This window comes from Athene cunicularia, assembly GCF_003259725.1.
Source record: "Athene cunicularia isolate RWA chromosome 12 unlocalized genomic scaffold, athCun1 chr12_part1, whole genome shotgun sequence".
NCBI lineage: Eukaryota > Metazoa > Chordata > Aves > Strigiformes > Strigidae > Athene > Athene cunicularia.
Window position 1 is genome coordinate 13968538 of NW_020799116.1, and position 19882 is coordinate 13988419.

General features: G+C 36.1%; 1 protein-coding gene across 21 annotated transcripts in view; it reads right to left on the reverse strand.

The window, feature by feature from the left end:
- Positions 1-1511: 1511 nt before the first annotated feature.
- The window catches only part of SLMAP (sarcolemma associated protein), an 86322-nt gene continuing 67951 nt past the window's right edge, over positions 1512-19882 (reverse strand). For 18 of the 21 annotated variants that reach the window (XM_026857895.1, XM_026857888.1, XM_026857883.1 and 15 more), the window contains 7 exons: positions 17495-17617; positions 16630-16704; positions 12487-12807; positions 11076-11193; positions 9346-9517; positions 8039-8173; positions 1512-3449 (listed from right to left, as the gene is read on the reverse strand). In XM_026857895.1, coding sequence (XP_026713696.1) covers positions 3360-3449; positions 8039-8173; positions 9346-9517; positions 11076-11193; positions 12487-12807; positions 16630-16704; positions 17495-17617 — 1034 coding nt within the window. In that variant the 3' untranslated portion in view covers positions 1512-3359. Of the gene's footprint in view, positions 3450-4490; positions 4581-8038; positions 8174-9345; positions 9518-11075; positions 11194-12486; positions 12808-16629; positions 16705-17494; positions 17618-18073; positions 18194-19882 lie in introns of those variants that run through there. The other 3 variants (XM_026857890.1, XM_026857884.1, XM_026857904.1) reach the window with 2 other exon arrangements.

Here is a 19882-nt window from a genome sequence, read left to right on the forward strand (position 1 = left end):
CAAGAAGGGTGAGGCTAAGACTCTGGAAGAATGCATTTAATTCAGCTACAAAGAACAGGTAAATGACACTGGTTTTTATATATTGAATGTTTATATTTTTAAATGAAAGGCCTGCTGTTGTAGTCCCCATGTAGGTAGAATTCTTTTAGAATTTAAAAAAAAGGTGCCTCAGTCAGGACACCAGGACAAAACTGAAAAAGTATTCAGATATTTTATTATATTAAGTTTTCCAGATTGAACTAGCAACCGATAACACAACTCACAAGACTACTTTTCCTAGTATGAGGAACCTTTTTAAAACCTCAAACGTCAGTGCACGCTCAGAGCACTTATTTTACAAGTAGAGAACCTTACACATTTGTGAAAAGCTGCTCTTGTTACAGTAACTCCAAGGCTTAGCTAATCAAGCCTCACAACTAAAAAAAAAAAATCTAAATATGAATGTCAAAGAGCACACATATTTACCATAAATGCAACAAAAAGCCAAAAAGGTCTGTGCATAGAGTGCTTGCAAAATAACTCCACTTGCTGCTTTAATATCAAAGCACTGAAGAACAGCAGTTTCCCAGTTACCCAACCCTTCTCCGAGGATTCTCACAACCAAAAAGTGAACTGTGCGTTTTAGCTCATTCCTAATCGTTTTGAACATGCAAATGTCAGGAACTCCTGGGAAAGGCACTATATTAGGGAACCACAGGTACACTTGTAAGCACAAACCCCCATGCAATGTGTACTATGCACCTGTGTATATAATACAAATACGCACACATGCACATAAATGAGAAAACTTTCTCCTTCCATACGACCATGTTGGGTCTCAAATTTCAGCTTTCTGATGCTCTAAATATTTCTGAAAACACAAAATTTTCTTTCATACAAGAACAAACTTTTGTCACCAGCAGTGTTGCTCAGCATGGGGCAGCAACTGGCAGTGCAGGCCCGCACCGAGGTTGGTCCCAGGGAACTTGGCACCTTCCCGCTGCCAGCCAGGGGGGACCACTGCTCCACCAGGCTCCACTCCACCTCCTCACACCACATCTACATGCTACCAGCAGGGAGGAGGGAAGAAAATCCATTGGAAAAGAAGCAGTAGCTGAAAGAGTTCAAGATGCTAATGAAGAGAGGATGCAGCATCAGGCTCCCTTCCCCTAGAAGGGCTTTCCACTACTGCCCCACTGTCTGCAGGCACTGCTCCTCCAATCTCCCAACCCCTGCCACAGGAACACCACCATTCAGCTGTGAACACTTTTTTCCCCTCCCATGGCAATATGCCCCCAAGCCTTCCACGGCTCTCTCCTCCCCACCTTCTTTCTCAAAACCACAGACAGGAGAGAGATCAGCTAGACAAATTACTTAAACCGGTGCAGGTGTGAAATACAAGGGGAAAAACGTCTTTTGCTATTACTGGACATGCTGCAGACATTGCACCTAGTAACTGTGGCAACATCTAGTGCAAAAGAAACTTAGCATTAATCTTTTTGTTTTCAAATGACATTCAACTCAAACATGCATAGGGAGAGTAAAGTTATTTTATTAAATCATGCACATCACGTGTGTTAGTGCAAATAGTTTAATCTGTACTCCAGAAATTCTATTGTATTTTTATATCTTTACAAAATAGATTTAAAACAATTATTTACTTTAAAAAATGTAATTCTGAAGTTAAGCATTTCAGAACAATATTTGCAATAACCTATATACAAGAGGTACTAAGTACCACTGGCATACGAGTGTTCTGTGGTTGGGTGGCTTCCTGCAACTGAAAAGGGTGAAATGAATGAACTAAATGACAATATTTATGTTCTACAAGTCACTTGTGGACTATTTTTTCAACTAATAATCCTCCCATTACCAAATCCCATGTAACGTAAGCTAGAACCTTTAATTAAAGGACAATGACCCTTAAAACCTCACAAAGTAAATTATATGCTAAATTTCTATTTAAATATTTAAACTATCTGTTGATTGCCATAACATTCCTTAAAGCCAATTGAATTGCTGAGATTACCTCCCTATTTTGAAGTTTCCTTTAGCAGAGCCATTTTATTTTACCATTCTTTAGCGTATTAAGTCTTTAATAAACTTTTTTGACAGAACTGTTGAGCTGAACGAGACAACTACAGTCTACATTTAAGTCAGCACTAACTACAGTGATTCCCACCAAAAGTTAGCAAATAGCAATAGTTATAGTACTTCGATAAGGAAAAGAAACTTTGTAATGGGGACCACTGCATCATACTTACAGCCATGTGATAAGGATGCACAAAATTTTACTACCAAATTGAAATCATCTTCACCTGACAATACTTCATCAGGTACATGATTCCAATTTTGTAGTATTTTATGTATCTTAGATTTTTTTTTCAGCTGATCAGACGTACTGTAGCTGTTCTCTTAATAAATTTACGCCAACAAAAGCTTATCTAAAGAGCTTCTCTAGCTCAAGTCAGAAAGTATCAAATGACTGAAAAAATTGATACATATGTGAGAAAGTATTCATACTTTTAAAGAATGTGTCTCTTTAAATATATGAAATTTAATAAATTACATTCAAACTAAAGTTAACGCAAATTGAATCACTGCACTATGTCCATCAAATGACCGAGTACTTGCTCCCAGAAATACCTTAGTTCACTCAAGAACACACACATGCTTACACTCGCACACACTAAATACTTTAGGCTGGTCTTCACCATCAAACTCTCTATCTCTTTAAGGCTGGACATGAATTGTGTTTATTCCCAAAAATCATTAATAAAGCAATCCTTATCAAAGAAAAATGTTTCCTTCAAAAGGCGTGGTAAGAGAAGTATTCTTAAATCTTGTTCCCAACAGCTCAGTGACTAACAGCAAATAAAATGGTATACTAGGTTGTCTGTTTGTTTTGTTTTTTTTTTTTAAAAATCATACTGAAAGGCACTGAGCACACTGCATCTGTTTTCCAATTATCTGCAAGGTTAACTGGCTTGCGTGTCCAAATTAGAAGTGTGTTTTTCCTTTTAATCCGGCAATCAGATTCTAAAGTAAATGTCCACAACCCTAGCCATTATAAATAATTTGGTACCAAGAAGCCTACTTTAGGCCACCATTATAGTATTCAGAATCCCAACATACTAATTTAAAACTTGCATGAAATTGTAAGCAAAAATATTGCTCACAGTATGATGAATCACAATTTTATTCCCTCTTTATAGACAGATACATTTATACAGTTTAAAGCAAATGACCCTACTGCTGTTCTCACGCAGAGCTGTGCTGTATTAAGAGGTAAAAAGGAAGAGAATTAATCTGTTTTCCCTCAGTATATGAATGTTGCCAGCTTCTAAAGGGAGGACGGTGTATGGATTCAACAACAGTTCTCATGGAGAAGCTCTGGTTAGGCCTGGGTACAGCACCACGGCTGTTACAGCAACCAAAGCTGCCATCACAGGCATCCAAGGCCATTGTCTCTGTGTGGAGAGAAAAAAAAAATCAATATCATATTTGTTCTAATTCATACTAATCAGTTCACCCCGTGGTTCCTGAAAGTCTTGAGTACCTGTTGATAGGTATCACTAAAATGTTACCCATGAGCCCTACTGCAGGCTAGTCCTAACTTAGAGCATCACAGTAAACCATGGTTCTCCAGCAAAGGGAACTCCACAACTCTTCACGACTGAGGATCATCAGAAGAACTTTTGGCAGTTCCATATTTCCAGCTTCATTACTGTATGCACCTCAAATAAATATGCTATTAAATATGTGAGGGCTTAAGATGTTTAAAACATCACTTGTGCCAAGTAATCGCTAGACACAGGTTTATGCAGTACTGACATCTTTAAGTTCGCTTTTGAATGTTTAAATCCAGATCTCTGAAGTTACTTTGTAGCAGATCCTAACAACATCATTTCTAACGGATTGTCACAACATTTCATGACAACAACAGCATTTTAAGAGGAGGACACACTGAGAGACGTTAGAGAAATGCAAGCTGAGAGTTCAGAATACAAACCAACCACCTATTTCGCATCTTGTCTTTTTTTCCATCTTCTTCAATGCAATAGTGAGAAAAAAATAGTGTTTAGAGCCAGAGAGAAATTTCTTAGTCCGTGAATAGGAACCAAAGCTTGTCGAATTTTATTATTATTTAGAGGCAAACTCTTCATTTTTCATAGTTAATTAAGCAATTAAGTTCTCTTACAGGCCCTAGCATCGCAGCATTGTGCAAAAGGTAGCCCATTTGCTAAAGACAAACTGAGACCGAGTTAGAAGAGGCACATTCAGAACCAGTTAGAACAAAATTCATTGTTAGAATTAAATAAATCACACAGATGTTAAATGATTAGTTGACTGCTCAGCTCATCAGTATCAACAGAATGGCATATTAAATGAAGGGTTTGCTTCAGGTAAAGAAATACCTGTGAGCATTTCACCATGCACTATTTTATACAGAAATGGCACAAACAGGTGAGAGGGACAAACATACATTGACTGAACAGTAGTGCTTGTACCTTTCGCTACCACAATGGGCCGTAACACCAATACAGGAAAGCCAGGATTAGGCCGATGAATACGGCTGGGACGGGTTGTAATATGGAAGGCTAAAGAAGGGAAGGGATATTAAAAATCACTTTGTGCTATAAATCAATCAAGTAAAGATGATTTAGAGAGGGGGGAAAATAAGTCAGTGAGTTTTGTTTTAATTGAAATGTATTAAAGACATCTAACACAATACAGCATTATCTAATCTGGTATACGAAGTTAGTACACCATTCTACTCAAATGAACAGGGATGTTTAAAAATAAAGGGAAGTAAGCAGAAAATGTTCTAAGATACCTCTTGTCACAACTTGGAATTTAGCACTTTAAAATAATACAAATCTTAGACTGGTTTGCCTGTATCTTATTTATAGTTGGTTTTAGTTTTTCTAAGTGATAGGAAATCCCATCTGGATTTCTTAACGTAGAAAGACTCTCACACCAGATATCAATTTTTTCAGTTACTTCTGCATTCCTTGCTAGTTATCCTTTCCCGTTTTCCATCACCGGCCTCCAGGATAAACAGTTTCTCCCATTAGTGAATCAATTACTACCATGTACAGGCAAACCCAGTAGTTCCGATGTTTCTGTGAGATTGTAACATGACTGTACAATCAACGCCAAGTTTACTATAAAGCAGGGAAGTACATTTCGACTAGAGATATCATGAAGATCAGCATCTCTGGCAGGTCAGCAGCCTTGTGACCTAAAGCAATTCCGAAAAAATCAATCAAATGTCGCAGCTGGGCCAAACTACCAGCTGGCAAGATTGGAGGGTTCACTTAGCTTATGGCCTCATTAGAACCACCTACACATTTTCTCAGCTATGTTCAACTACCTATAAACTACTTCACATTCTGTATGGAGAGCCTCTATTCTTAAATATGATAAATTAAAAGCAAAAATGGACCTAAATTCTTCTTAAGCTGTCCTTGGAAGACATCTGATTTCTCTGTATCCTATCCTATATATTCATGCACACAAAGACACACAGAGGTTAAGTTAAAACCATGCTAATTATTTTAAGAACTTTTTTGTGCTGAAGCCACCTTGATTTTGTTCAAATAATAAATTAAAGTTTGAAGACCTTCTAAAACATTGTGATTCATAAATAAAAATCTCATCCTGTTACGAATTTGTAGAAGTCACTTAATCATAGGGCCTCCAATATGGTTAAAAATGCAGGAATCTTAGAATTCTAATCTCTGCCATTCAATTATTTTTTTTTAATCACGGCAAATATTTAATAGAAAAATTATGTATAACTACTGAATTAATTTTCATGCAGGATTATTTTTGTGTCATTGGTGCCACAAATCAGAGTGCCACCTTCCCACAGAAAGCATGTTGGTAGAAATAATCACAGCAGTGTTCAAAAAAGTGCCAGAAATTTAAGTCATCCAGAGCAGCTAATGTTCTCAAACCATTCACATAAATAAATCTGTCATATAAAGCACATCAGGAAATAATCAGTGACCACAAGCATGCAAGCACAAGTAGTACACCACACTGCTAAGCATTTCAGAACACAACACTGCAATTTTTTTTTCTTAAGTAAAAAGTATAAAACCTCAATATTTAAATGATATCCCAAATGGAATATAGAAGCCTTGTCTTTTCTAACAGTTGTTAGTTCACTGAACAATTTTATGGATTTTTTTTTTTTTTTTTAAAGTTATACACGTTCATGGCTGTTGAATCTTGAGAAATATAATAGACAATAAATATCCACCACATTAAATGGAATTGCCTCCAAACAATTAAGTTTTCCCCCCTTATGAAATCTCCTTATTGTCAAGGAGCATTTAACTGGGTGCTTCATCAAAAACGTGCATCTTGTATTAGAATATGAAGATATACAAACTCAGATACAGATGGGACACAAAAAGGAACAAATCCCACAGTCGCTTTCTGTGGGACACTGTCCTTGGAAATGAAGTAGCAGATAATGATTCCAGCATAAGGGGACAACGGTACTTGGAACTCAGCCCAGTATCCATGATGCTTCAAATAATCCACAAGATGGACATGTTTTACATTACTGATTGCGAGTTATGCTTGCTTTAACAGCAAGCTTGTCCTGCAAGTCCTCACATGGTTAGATGCTCTTCATCACACCCTGACCTCCATATTTCAACTGTTACCTCCTCCTCTGGAAGCAGATTTTGGCAGCTTCCAATGGTTCCTGATTTAATTTAAATACTCACCTCAAATTCTTCCTAAAATTCCCCTTACCTTGCAAGATTTTCCACTTTCATCAGGTGCTCCAATTCCCTTCACAGCACTTCTTTCCCTCGACTATCCCCCTTTTTCCACTGATCATTTTAATCCTAAGGTTAATATTTCTAACAGAGCAGAAAATCTCACAATTATTTATTCAGCATGAACTCTTCTATTAGAATGGGGTTTGTTCAGTTGGTTGTTTTTGACTTCTGCTTAATTTAGTAACTGAATATTATCTGAGGACTGCAGAAGAATTCTAAGCAAGAAGCAGATTCCAAGAGAATTGTAACATCATGTTCCTGAAAAAATGGCTAAAAAAAGTGAGAAGGGCTTTGAGTTCATTACATCTTTGACAGCCCTACTATGTTAGAGGTTTACATTCAGTTATTGGCTATGGCAAAAAGTATTCACATGAACTTTGGGCATCTAGCAGTCAGCTTCTTTTAGAGGATGGGACCTGTGAAGCTTTCTTTGTAGTCAAAAAACAAGTTTTCTAAAAGGATATTAACAGAGCATCCATTATTCTCCTGGTTTGTATTGTCCACTACAGGAGTTGCTCAACCTGAACTGATCATAGAGGCAGTACAAGACGACAATAAACCAGCTATCACAGGGTAGTAAGGCTTCTAAAATAAGGCTATGATCACCTTATAACGTGTCCGCCACACCCTTAATATTTGGAGGATTTCAGAAGTCTCAGTATAAAAAAAAGTTGTCCCTAGCTGTGAACTGATTCTAATGATACAACCTCTCAAATTAATTGCAACAGAAAGGAATATTTTCATTAGTGAATAGAAAGGACAGTTCAACTGCACCATTTAAAGCATGAGCCGATCAAGGATAACCACTGTTAAGAAGCATGAGCAAGAGTAAGGAGGGAACATCTGTTGTAATAAATACTAATAAAATAAAAGCATCTTGAAAAAGATTGCTTAATTCATTTAGATACAGGTTTCTGAAATTTTATCCACATATCATTCTCTGAAATTAAAGTTTTACTTAGTTCTGGTTCACTAGTATTGAAGCCAGATGTTTTCAAGAGAGCAGATACCTAAGGCCATATTTTAAATTGTCACACAACTGACAATTACACATGCAAGTTGAATTTAGACAGTGTAATGGCCTGCAAATTTGCACAGATAGTACCAGAATTGAATCTTGCATATAATATGCTACACAGACTTTTTTTTTTTTAAAAAAAGTCCGTCCTTTTCTGTTTGACACTTACATATTCCCTCAATCAACAGAACTGTCAGTATCATAACCCAACTTCCCCACATATTTTGTACAGACTTACGTTGTTTCCTTTTTCTTGTAGCAGCTTCAGATTTTCTTTACACTGTTTTAGCTCTTCTGCGAGTGACTGGTTTTCTTGTTCAGCAATCTCATACTTTGCCTTCAGCTCTGAGAGAACAGTCTGTGTTCTTTCATACTAAAGACAAAGAAAAAACAGTCTGCAGACCCCTGGACAGCCAACACATGCTTACATTTGCTTCACACACAGCTTCTGTTCCTGTCATCTGCTTAGAGTAACTTGCCTTGGATCAGTACAACCTGTTTGAAGTAAATCAAATCCTCTTCCCACATAGCAAACTCAAACATAAGAGTGAGAAAGGCATTTAAAAATGTTATGCCTCATTACTATTTTGCCATATCCTCAGTGTGGGTCAAGTACAAACAATATGGGGTGAGCATGTCTTGCGTTCCTACAGTATGGGACGCTTCTTTCTCAAACTCGCATTCTATTTTTTCTATAGATCACAAGCTTTCTAGTAGTCCTCATGACAGGGATTAGTAAGGACAGAAACAGCAACTTTCAGTCACTGGTGTTCACCACAGATTTAAAATATTAGGGATCTTTAAAATACCTCTGATTACAAAAAAACCCATAGACTAACCAGACTGGGTTTTCCAAATTCTGAAAAGCGTCAAGGAATGCAACATGGATGAGTAGATGACAAAGCAAAGGACTGCAAAAGAAACTAAAAGCCATGACTGGGGAAAACATCACTCAAAACACTCATGAGAGAAAGCAAGTAACTGTTGGATACTATGGCCTTCTTCCAGACACAATCTTTAGAGGCTAGGCAGATGAAATATATGCTCAAAATGCTAGTTCTTCCCTAAGCACTTGCTAATCATGTTCAGCAGCCTAGTGACCCAGTAAGATGAAAGGAGACCTTTATAAAGAATGTGTAGTCCCATTGTTAAATAAAAGAGCTTACATCTAGCTAGGAAGATCATACTGACTTAGAAGAACTAATTTGAACCGTAACAGCTAAAGAAACTCTAAACCATGATATTCAGAATACTCTGAATAAGGGTTTACCCATCTGAATAGCTTAGAAGTAGATTCACTAAGGTCATGCATGAAAGTAAACTTTAGGTAATTCCCAGAACACATGCAAGTCATTTTATCTGAAATCTTCCTTTTTACATTTAACCCCCAGTTTACATATTGTTAGCTAACATAAAGGTACTTGCAATAAATGGATAAAAATTTTTCATTACTAGAAATCTTATATTTTTACTTTTGCTTTAGCTTAAAAGTCAAAGTCATTGGGCATTATATTATCTCAGAACAGAAACAATGTCTCATGTTACCTCTTTCTGAACATCTTTTGCTTGACTCTCAGCTTCACTGAGTTGGCTTTTTAGAGTAGCTGCATCCTGTTGATGCTTTTCTCTCAAAGATCCCATCTGATTTTCAAGTTCCTTTCGAGACATTTCAAGAACACTTATATCACTGGTTAGCGCTAAACTCTGTTTCTGAGAGCTGAAAAACAAAATCCAATAGATTCCTCATGTGTTTTAAATTTAAACAAACAAGATTGTTTTAAAACACTTTTCATCCTCCAAAGCTTCACACATTACTTCTACTTAATATGGATATATCAGCTTAGAGCAATCATAGAAGCACAGATCATTATTGTCTCTCTATACAAAGTACTGACACAAAAGGCTGGCCATAGTCTTGCTTTTAAATATTTGTGTGCAGTTTAGCATGTATAATTAATCTATAATTTAAACAATTTATCATTCATAATTTTTAGTTTATTTTACTTTTTATTATTAAGAATTTATTATACACTCCAAAGTATTCGGAAACAAATTTGTAATGAGAAGTCTGTCCAAGGTTCTTAGAAGTATTTCACATACTTGCATACACACTTCTGCTTACTCCAGTTGCATAAGCTTAACAGCTAGTATACTCTTCCACTGTTTAGTACAATTGTGTAACAGACATAGAAAGCTCTAAATCAAAGCATTACAAACTTTAGTGTAATAACCAAGTAGTGTTAACCTGTGCCTGTCCAAGACAGAAGAAAAATAAGGGTGAGATCTTGTATATTGCTATTATGCAAATCCTGTATTTTCTCATGTGACCTTCCATATGAAAAAAAAACCGAATGAAAATCAGGGCATGAGGGAATAAAAAAGGAAGGTTTGAGGCCTGTAAGTAACACATTGCTTTTCTAGAAATGTTTTACGGTTGGAAATTTCATTTTTTTCCATTATATCTTACAAGAGCGAGTAAGTCAGAAGAAAAAACAGATATCTAAACGTGATGGTAAAATTTAGATTCACAACAAAAGTTGCTGTCCCATATTTACTTTGTGAATTAAATTCCAGTATCTGAATCTGAAAACCAACATAACAATGGCAGATGAAAGGATAAGAGGGGAAGTTACTTCCAGGCAGAAGATTTAGATATCATTTAGCAACGTCAGGTGCTCGAATAGCAAACGTAATTCAGTAAAATACAAACACTCCTGCAGCACTCTAAAATCCCTCCTAAAAGATATTATGGCACTTCTGAGAAAAAAATTAATATTTTTCTGTTAAGCAAAACATAATATAGAGTATTGTTTCTGCCCATCATTACTATCCATAACATGACAGGTTTCTATGAGACACCATACTATCTGAGAACCATTTGCCAAGCACAAATGCTGAGAAAATGTTAGGTTAGAAAATCTATGTGGTTTATTATCTTTTAAGTAGAAGGATTAACTGTTAAGTCTAAATACTTCCACAAAATAGACTTCCAAGTCCTCATTAAAAGCAGCAAAATCAGTCAGGTTACCTCATGATAATATAAGATCACTGCTAAGTAATACAGAAGCACTTGTAAAACAGAAAAAAATAGCTTGGTGTAACAATTTGGCATGAAGTGTGTTCAGCCCAATACTATAATATAAATAAAATTTCAATACATTTACTGAAATGCCATCACATATTTAGTACCACTCTTGGGAAGAAAGCACAACAACAAAAAAACCCCCTCTTCAGTTACTGTGATACCTCTCTAAAAAAATCCATTGTGCCCTTACCTAGAAAGCTCCTTCTCTTGTCGCTGAAGTTCCGACGTAAGCAGAGTATTTTCCTTTCTTAGTGTAACACATTCAGCTTCCAGAGCGCTCCACTCTGCCTTCAACTTTTCAAGTTCACCTGCAATTAATAAAATTTAATTGAATTAAGTAAAATTATTTCATGAATGCTTCAAGTATCACCAGCTAATAAATGGAAGAAAAGCTGGTATTAGTCATAAATCTCAAATATACTTGATTATAATCATGTCACATGAATTCTCTCACAAGCACCTATAAAACATTACAATACCTTCGACTGTTAGGAGGTTTGTGAGCCATTAAACAAGCTAGTGGTTGGGGGGTTTTTATGCAAGCTTTTTCTACAGCACAAAGGAGTAAAAGACAGTCTGGTTAGAGGTCTACTCTAGTATTTTAGAAACAGTCACAGAAAAGCATATTTGGAATTCCCTAGACTTTAAAATTGCAGACAACTAGAATCACTAGATACCATGCCTCTGCTACAAGGAACACAATGTTTAAAGCAATAACTAATGGTGAAAATGAGACCTTTGAAATAAGTCAGCCTCTGGTAAAATAGAAAAAAATTAATGTTACACAAGTCTTAATAATACAGAGACTGGAGTATGAACTGGAAAAAGACTTTTCTGATAACTTCACAAAGATTACCTGATTCATAATTATAAAGCATATTTGGCATACGCCAGTTTCTCTGTGGCACGTACAAAGTTTCAACAGAAGCTTTTGAACTCTATTAGCAGATTCATCAAGACCTGAAGCAGTGGTTCTCAACCAGTCCATGCGAGACGTGGGTGCATTACACATTACGTGAAACGCAAATAAGCATAAAGCAAGTCCTATGCTGGCTCAGCACAATATATTGTTATATCTCTACATTATGCATCTAGAATAAAGCTTTAAATTTAAATTTGTTTTAACATCTTAATGTTAAAAATGAGATTGTATCAACAATTTTAAGCCATAAGATACAGTTATTTGTCTCAAGTGAAGCTTTGTTGAAAAAAATTAAAAGGTCAGAAGCTACCCATTTATGGACTTAAATTACACTGAAGTTACATAAGCCCTTTTGGAAACCGGTGGCAGTATCAAATCCCTCAAACAGCACAAGTTTTCCATCTTTTCCAAGTGGAATTATACTTGGTCTACTCTTGATATCAAAGGGTAGCTAAATAGTAATTGTCAATTTTGCCAAAATAGGGTTAATGCAGTATAGAACACAGCTTTTGTAACACTACAAGCCTTAATACGTATATAAATATACACATATGTGTGCGTATATAGACATAGTAAATGACGACACACAGACAAATAGTGATTTGAATAACTGATGTTCATCAGAGTGAGAAAGATGCTGCTGTTAGCACTGGTCTGTGACATTCTTTTAAACAAGTACCTTTTAAGCGAGTAGCCTCTTCCTTCTGCTGATCCTCACACTGCTGGCATCTCAGCTGAAAACTGGCTTGCAGATTGACAATTTCTTTTTCATAATCTGAGGCATCTTTCCGCCACCGTTCAAGTTCCACTCGCACCGTCTGCAGCTCATCTTGCAGTGCAGAAATATCTGTATCTCGTTCTGATGCTGCCTTTTCTGCTACTTGTTGAAGTGACAGAATCTCCTTTTGAGCACTGACTAGTTCATTTCGAGTGCTTGAAATTTCATTCTCCTTTTCCTCACGAAGATTCTCAATATCTTCCTGTAACCTTCGCAACTGAGCTGGAAAGCATACATTAATGTTAATACTTTTAAAAACTGTATTTACAGAAAATTTAAAAAGCATAACTCCCTTTTTCAACTTGATGTTTGATAGGACTAAAGAATCCTAATGCAATCAAAAAATATATTATTCTTGTCAAGTGCTGTACCCTTAAAGAGACACATATTTGGGGTCATGTATTAGAGTAAAAAGAAACACGGATTATGGTTGATCAAAACTTTTTTAGACAGGATTGTGTTATATGTGTGATACTAAAGCAACACTCCAAAATCTGAAACCAAGATTTAGATCCAACATCACTGTAAGTAAACCAGGTATTATAGAACAAGGACACTGGAGGGTTCAGGGACAAGAGGAAAAGCAAGAAAGCTTCTGTGACAAGGCAAACATTTGTAAAGCTACATTGGAAATGTTTGCTTGTTCAGCAGTTAACTTGCAATGTCTATAAATATTCAAGGCGCAGAGTCTAATTTCTACTGCAGTCTCAACATGTAGTAAAGGAAATAAAAATTATTTCTTTGCAAAAAGCAGTTTTCAAAGTATGAATTTTGAGTTGAAAGGGACAGTTGCCCAAATATATTGAAGTGTAAGAAGTCCTTTAGCATTTACAGTTTCCTGTAAGCATGCAGCAGTCACATGTCCACTAGGCTATTTTATATTTCTGCATGAAGCTAACCTTATAAATTACTCCCATTCAAAACTGTTTCATTACTAAACACATCCCTCCTCTGAGCACAACTATTTTCCATAAGCACACATGCAAACAGATTCCAGTGTAGTTGAAAAAACAAAAAAAAAGCACAGAGAAAAGGGAAGTATGAAAGAAAGTGCAACATTACAGTTAAAACCCTGAATGATGGAAGTTTTTAATTTGCTCTGTGTTTGTTTTTCTTTTTAAAGAACACATATCAGAGTTCACATTTTATTTATTTTCAACTTGGGAAAAAGCAATTACTGAATTCATGAAGAACTGCTCCAAGAAGAAAAGTGCTAAGTTCTTAACATCACTTGAAAACCTAATATGAAATATTCTAGAGGGTCAGAATTAGACATTTAAAGTTACATGGTTCAGGAGCAAAGGGAAAAAAGGGGACAGCAGAAAGTATGGGGAAAATTACCAAGGCTGAGTAACCTTCATAGATTACTTGTATTTATTTTTATTCTCTCAAACCATTACAGAAGATTATACGGAGAATGCAAATGAGTCTCACTTATAAACTGACACAGCATAAAACTACTCAAGAGAGACCTGCACTTTAATGACAACCATACATGATGTTTTTCAGTAGCTACATATATAGTAATATAAGCAGAATTCATATACAGGTACAATCTAGAAACTTTGCTGTTAGTTGGTGTAAGAGAAGAAGAAAAAAGCAACTTTCTCCTCCCCTCCTCCGAACAGGCTCCAGCAAGACATTTAGCTCATTACACAAACTGAAGAGCCCAATTCCACACTCCAGAGGAAAAAATACCATAGTTATTATATACTGTAATACATAAGGAGCTATTATAGCAACAGTAAGATTTCACAGCAATTCTGTATCAATGAAACAGTCTATCTGTTCCAGAACAAAGACATCTGCAGTATGATAGGGTTTTAAATATGTGAGCAACATGAAGCTTACTACAACCTCATGTGTTTGGTAATAGTTTCTACAGGCTTACACTAACAGAATAGCAAACATAGTAGTAGATGAGAACAACCCGACAGTAATACAACAAAACACATTACACACTAACAATTGCCTTGCCTTAGGAGCCTTGAACCTACCAAACCCATATGCTAGGAAACCGCATGTTACACCAGCAATTGCAACTTGCTAATACAGCAGGTGCCCATTAATGAGAAAAGGAATTTTTTTCAAACCATGTCCTTCTGATACTTTCTTTATCAAGCCAAGCTAAATTCCTGCTTCTCGGTAATGGCAGCATGTCAAAGAAATTTGGTTTTTGCTTATGCCTGCACTGTGGATGAATATTCTCCTATTAAATGTTCAGGTGTGAAAACAAGCATGGTATTACTGAAAATCCTAACACATACAAGCCACAAAGTTTGGTGGAGTTGTAGAAATAATTACACAGGATAATTACTAACAAGGATATTAGAATGGTTTCTGAAGCACTGCATATAATTTGAAAGTGCAGTTAGAAAGAAAACTTCCATTACATCTCTTATTTAAGTCATTACCTCATGTAAGATGAACATTTAACTTTTTTTAAAATAAGTAATAACAAGTTACATGAATTTCCTTGCTTCACCTATCTGTTCATCTAAAGAACTTCGTACACAGAGACAGGATTCTTAGTTATCTCTGTGGCATCTTCTCTATGACAAACACAAAACCATGTAGCACTGGCTGGCCTAAAACATTGATCCCATGGAAATACTTCAGGAAATGTTACTGCATGAAGCTGCCAGGATTTTTTTCTCCACTACAGTTGACAGAGGCTGCCAAATGAAAACCCTAACATCCCGACAACTCTTCCCCAAGTTGAGATGTGTCACACCCTAAAAGTCTGGGAAGCAGCAAGCATACAACAAACATCAGAATCTTCTGAACTACACAATGGAGAGAGGAGGAAACGTTACCAAGACCTCATTTGAGAAAGGTTCAGGAAACAAAAAAGTACTGAACTGACAAGAGACACCTTGCAGTTGTTTGGCTCTGTCAAGCTTCTACTTGGATTCTCTTTTTCTGAGAGGAAAAAGGAGATATTTCTTTCTTCTGCATAGAAATAACTATCAACTAATTTCTAACTTTTACTCAGTATTTTTTACTTGGAAAAATTTCGTTATCGGGATAAGATTCAAAATTAAATTGCTCCTCTTGTTCAGAAGAGTATTATGCAAGATCCTCTTTCTTACAGAAGCAACAGCATAAAACGTAAATATTCTTTGCTGACATTTACATAAAACAGTGCTATTATATAAGCTTCTCAGTGTAATTGGTACATGTTAAGTACCACATTCCACAAACTACTGCCCAGAAAGTAATCTGCTAAAGCTATTTTGAGTTCCTAAGAATACGAGGACTCTCAATCCATCTGCCTGTCTGCTCATCTGCCTTGAGCCATTTTTTTGTGTAAACCAAATGATACATTGACAAAGATGCCAACACATGGAGCTCCTGTGTTTCATAACAATCAATGGCTGCATAAATGTTCAAACTAACGCTTCCTCTTAGGAAGTCATAGTAGAACACTTACTGATTTTAAGACTAGACAGCCTCTTGACCAATGAGCTCACTCGCATGCACAGGCTAAAAGTTAACATGATACAGATTACGTGACGCAGAAGTTATGTAAATCATGGGATTCCATTCTGCTATAATTATTTTGGGCTGAAAAGAGCATGACTGGTCATACTGCTTTTTTCCCCAAAATCATAGACCATGCCTCTGTTACTGAAATTTTACTGCATGCTCTGAAATTGAATTTAGATCCGGATTAAAAATTTCTTTAAGAGGATCCTACCAATGAAGTGACCAATTAGCACAGAAGCGACTAAACCTTCTGAATGCTCTAAAGATAAAATAGTAAGAACTCTGGATCATTCAATGCTGAGAAAGACTGGAGATAGAGGAAGGAGAATAGGTATCTGTTGCAAATGACCTCTTTTGCATTTTCCAAGTTATGAGTAGAACCATAGGAACTGACAGGAAACATTTCACAATAAAATTCAAAGACATGGTGAAGGAAATCAGATTTAAAACATACACTCAATTAACATTTTCCTTTGTTATGGCTTATGATGCCACGGAAAGATCCTAAGATGTATTTTTTCCCTAAAGAGTAGGGTGAAAAAAAATATTTCCTACCTTGCAGAACATTTATTTGCTTGTTAGATTCTTCAACTTGCACTCGATATGCTTTTCTCTCTTCTTCCAATAGCGCTATAAATGAAAGTGTGCCCAAATGTTTTGTTAGTGAGTTGTATTTCAGCTGTGTAATTAATTTTAGTCACAACTTCGCCTTAACTGAAAAGTTTAAAACAATCATATTATTTCAGTAAGTTATCAGAGCTAGTAATTGTGTAAGTAGTTTAATAAAAAAGTTAATATTAAGACACCATTCCATTATTCTGGTAGTATCACAATTAATTCAAAATCAATATAATCTGTTGCCTGATCCAAAAACTCCATGTGTGCTAAATGCAAACTGGTGCGGAAGAAGAAGAAGAAAAAAAAAAAAAAAGGCTGTAAATATACCCCATAAAGAACACTGAACAATATGCAATTAAACTGCACTAAACTATTACCTGCCAAAACCAACCCACAGCTGCTGAAGATAATGATACAGCTATGTATCTGATAGGATGATCTAAACAAAGAACCACCACTGTATCTATTAAATTATGTACATTATCTGACTGAAATATAGATTAACCAACATCTGTAAATTAATATATTTTATAAGGATTAAATATATGGAGTTCAAGTAGGTCTTCAGTACTATGAAAAGATGTTCATTTAACTTTAACCAAAAAGTCAGAACTGAGTTGGACTATATATAGAGAGAGAGTTTAGAAAAAAAGCAAAACTTTCAGACATTCTGTGCAGATGTAAACGCTAGGAAATAAATTTATCTAAGAGACAGTCAGCAAAACTGGACCCCCTTTTAAAACTACCTGATAAATACAATTTTAATGGATACCCTACACAACCAAGTTGATCTGGGTCTCACCTTGAAGTTCAAAGCATTTTTGTTTACTTGTCCTAGCTAGCTCTTGGGCTTCAACCAGCTCCTTGTGCAGCTGCTGAATTTCTTGCTTAGCCTCAGTCTCTGATTGTGCACCCTGCAATTCATCTGATAAAAGAACATTTTCTTTAAATCATAAATCTGTACAACAGTTTAATTTGCACTGCCATGTGATGACTGACGACTTTTTATTCAAATCATCCAAAGTTAGTTAAACTCAAAATTGCATTAGGTAAATATTAGCAAAAATATTAATACAGTTTTTATAGGAGGAAAACATAGGCAAACTGAAGCATTCATTACATGTAACATGCAGTATAAAACAAAATAACAAACAAGAATTAGACTTTTTAAAAACACCGTATAGACTGGCAAGGATTCCTGCATTGACAAAAAAGAACGAACACCACATGTAAGACAATCCTTGACTGTGTTTACAACTTGTCTATTTTTAAAAGGAAGCTACTCTAACCCTCTCTCCTAGCACACACTTATCAGCAATGACCCTGCATCGCCCACATCCCAAGCCCACCCTCCCACCGCCCTGCTCCTAGCAGCACGTACCAGCCCTGGCAGGCAGCATACCAGCACACGTACAGACCCAGCCTTGTACTGAGGCTGGTTAATGCCAGTCAGCTGCAAGAGATTATGCAAAGAATTGCTATTAAGTGGTTTGCTACTGCCAATCGGCTTGTTACAATGCTAGGCTTAGCCTCCCCTTCTTCCTCTGTGGACTGCAACTACAAGGAAAGGAAAAATGTAGGGAAATTATCTAAAAAAAAAAAAAAAAAAAAGTCCATCCTCCTGATTTCATTCAGTGGCCTAGTAAATACTAAGTTAAATTCTGCCCTTAAAATTCTTTTCACTATGTCTTCAAATATTAGGTATATCTTTAACACAATCGGATATCTACATGTGTTATTTAAACTCTAACACCACCCCCACCCCCCAAAAAAAACCAAACCACCAAACAGTTGCTCTTTCCCACAAGTTTTATATTAGCTAAAAATGCATGTTAAATACTTCTTGGGCTTATAAGAGAAGACTTGCACTCACAGACAAATCAAATACTTCTAAAACTGAAGTTTTGGGGGACATTTAAAAGAGAAAAATAAGTATTTGTTACTTATAGTAGTGTCCTCTAATGGACACACACACTAGAAACTAGATGCAGTAATGAAGAGGAAGACAACAGTCTAGCCTGCAGGCATCTGCAATGCCAGGAACTGGATCCAGGAAACTCATCGGCTAAATTTTCCTTAAGTAGCATCCGTGCGGAAACAGATGTTTCAATAGGCACACAAACAGCACCAATAACCTGTATAGGTAGAAGGCTGAAACTTTATATAAAGTCTGTCAGGTGAGAAAGCTAAAGGAGGGAAGTCAGTGAAAAAGGTCCAGCTGTGCATCATGGGAGAGGGAGAACAAAAAGGTGGATGTGCTGTTACACAGCTGGCTGGTTAATGAGGAGCTATCACTATAGACCATATGGATTTTAAGATAAAGGCACACTGCTTAGACAACCTTGAAAGACAAATTATTTTGGTTGTATGGACCTTTCATTAGTAAAAAAAATAAATGCAAACTATAGTTTAGTTTGTCATTATACTTTTGACATTCATGTTTGACTATGTCACAAAGTCACTATAGATTTTTTTTCTTTCTGTTTTCTTCATTAAAAAAACGCTTAAGTATTCATACTGCATCCCTCTAAGAAAAGAGGCTATGGTTTTTCTATTCTCACAGTAATGAATTGGTGGGATCAAGTAGAGCTGAGGACACACGTCTGCTTTTAGACTTTTTCAGAACAAAATTATGAGAGCAGAAAGAACAAAGAGGACTATTTCATCCAAACACTTTCTTTTATCATTTATTAGAGTTCCAAATCCAAGTTTCTCTTTACTGAACATGTTTTGTTCTTAGCTTCTCATGGATAAAGGCTTGAGGCAATTAGTCTTCCAACCCTCCTTAATGAGACAGTTCAGAAGAAATGGATGAGGAAGTTGACAAATTATGCTCAAATCATGCCTGATAAAGCAGCAGTGTCCCAAATCCAACAATAGACACCTTAAATGAACTTTCTGGTGGACAATATTTCCCAGTCAACGAAAGCAAGCATCATAAGAGATAATACTGCTTCAAAGGAGATGAGGAATGCAACTTATGGGACAACATAATCAGTTTACCAAAAGCACAATCAAGGTAAACACTCTTTCCTACTCAAATGCAATAGGGGAATTTCCATATGCCTGACACGCTTCTAAATCAAAAGCCAAGAAATACAAGCATGAGAAGGTAACAGCTTCTCAAGTCTTACCCAAATTGAAAATTTCTTTAACATCTTTTAGTTCAAAGCATACATTATTTTTGTGC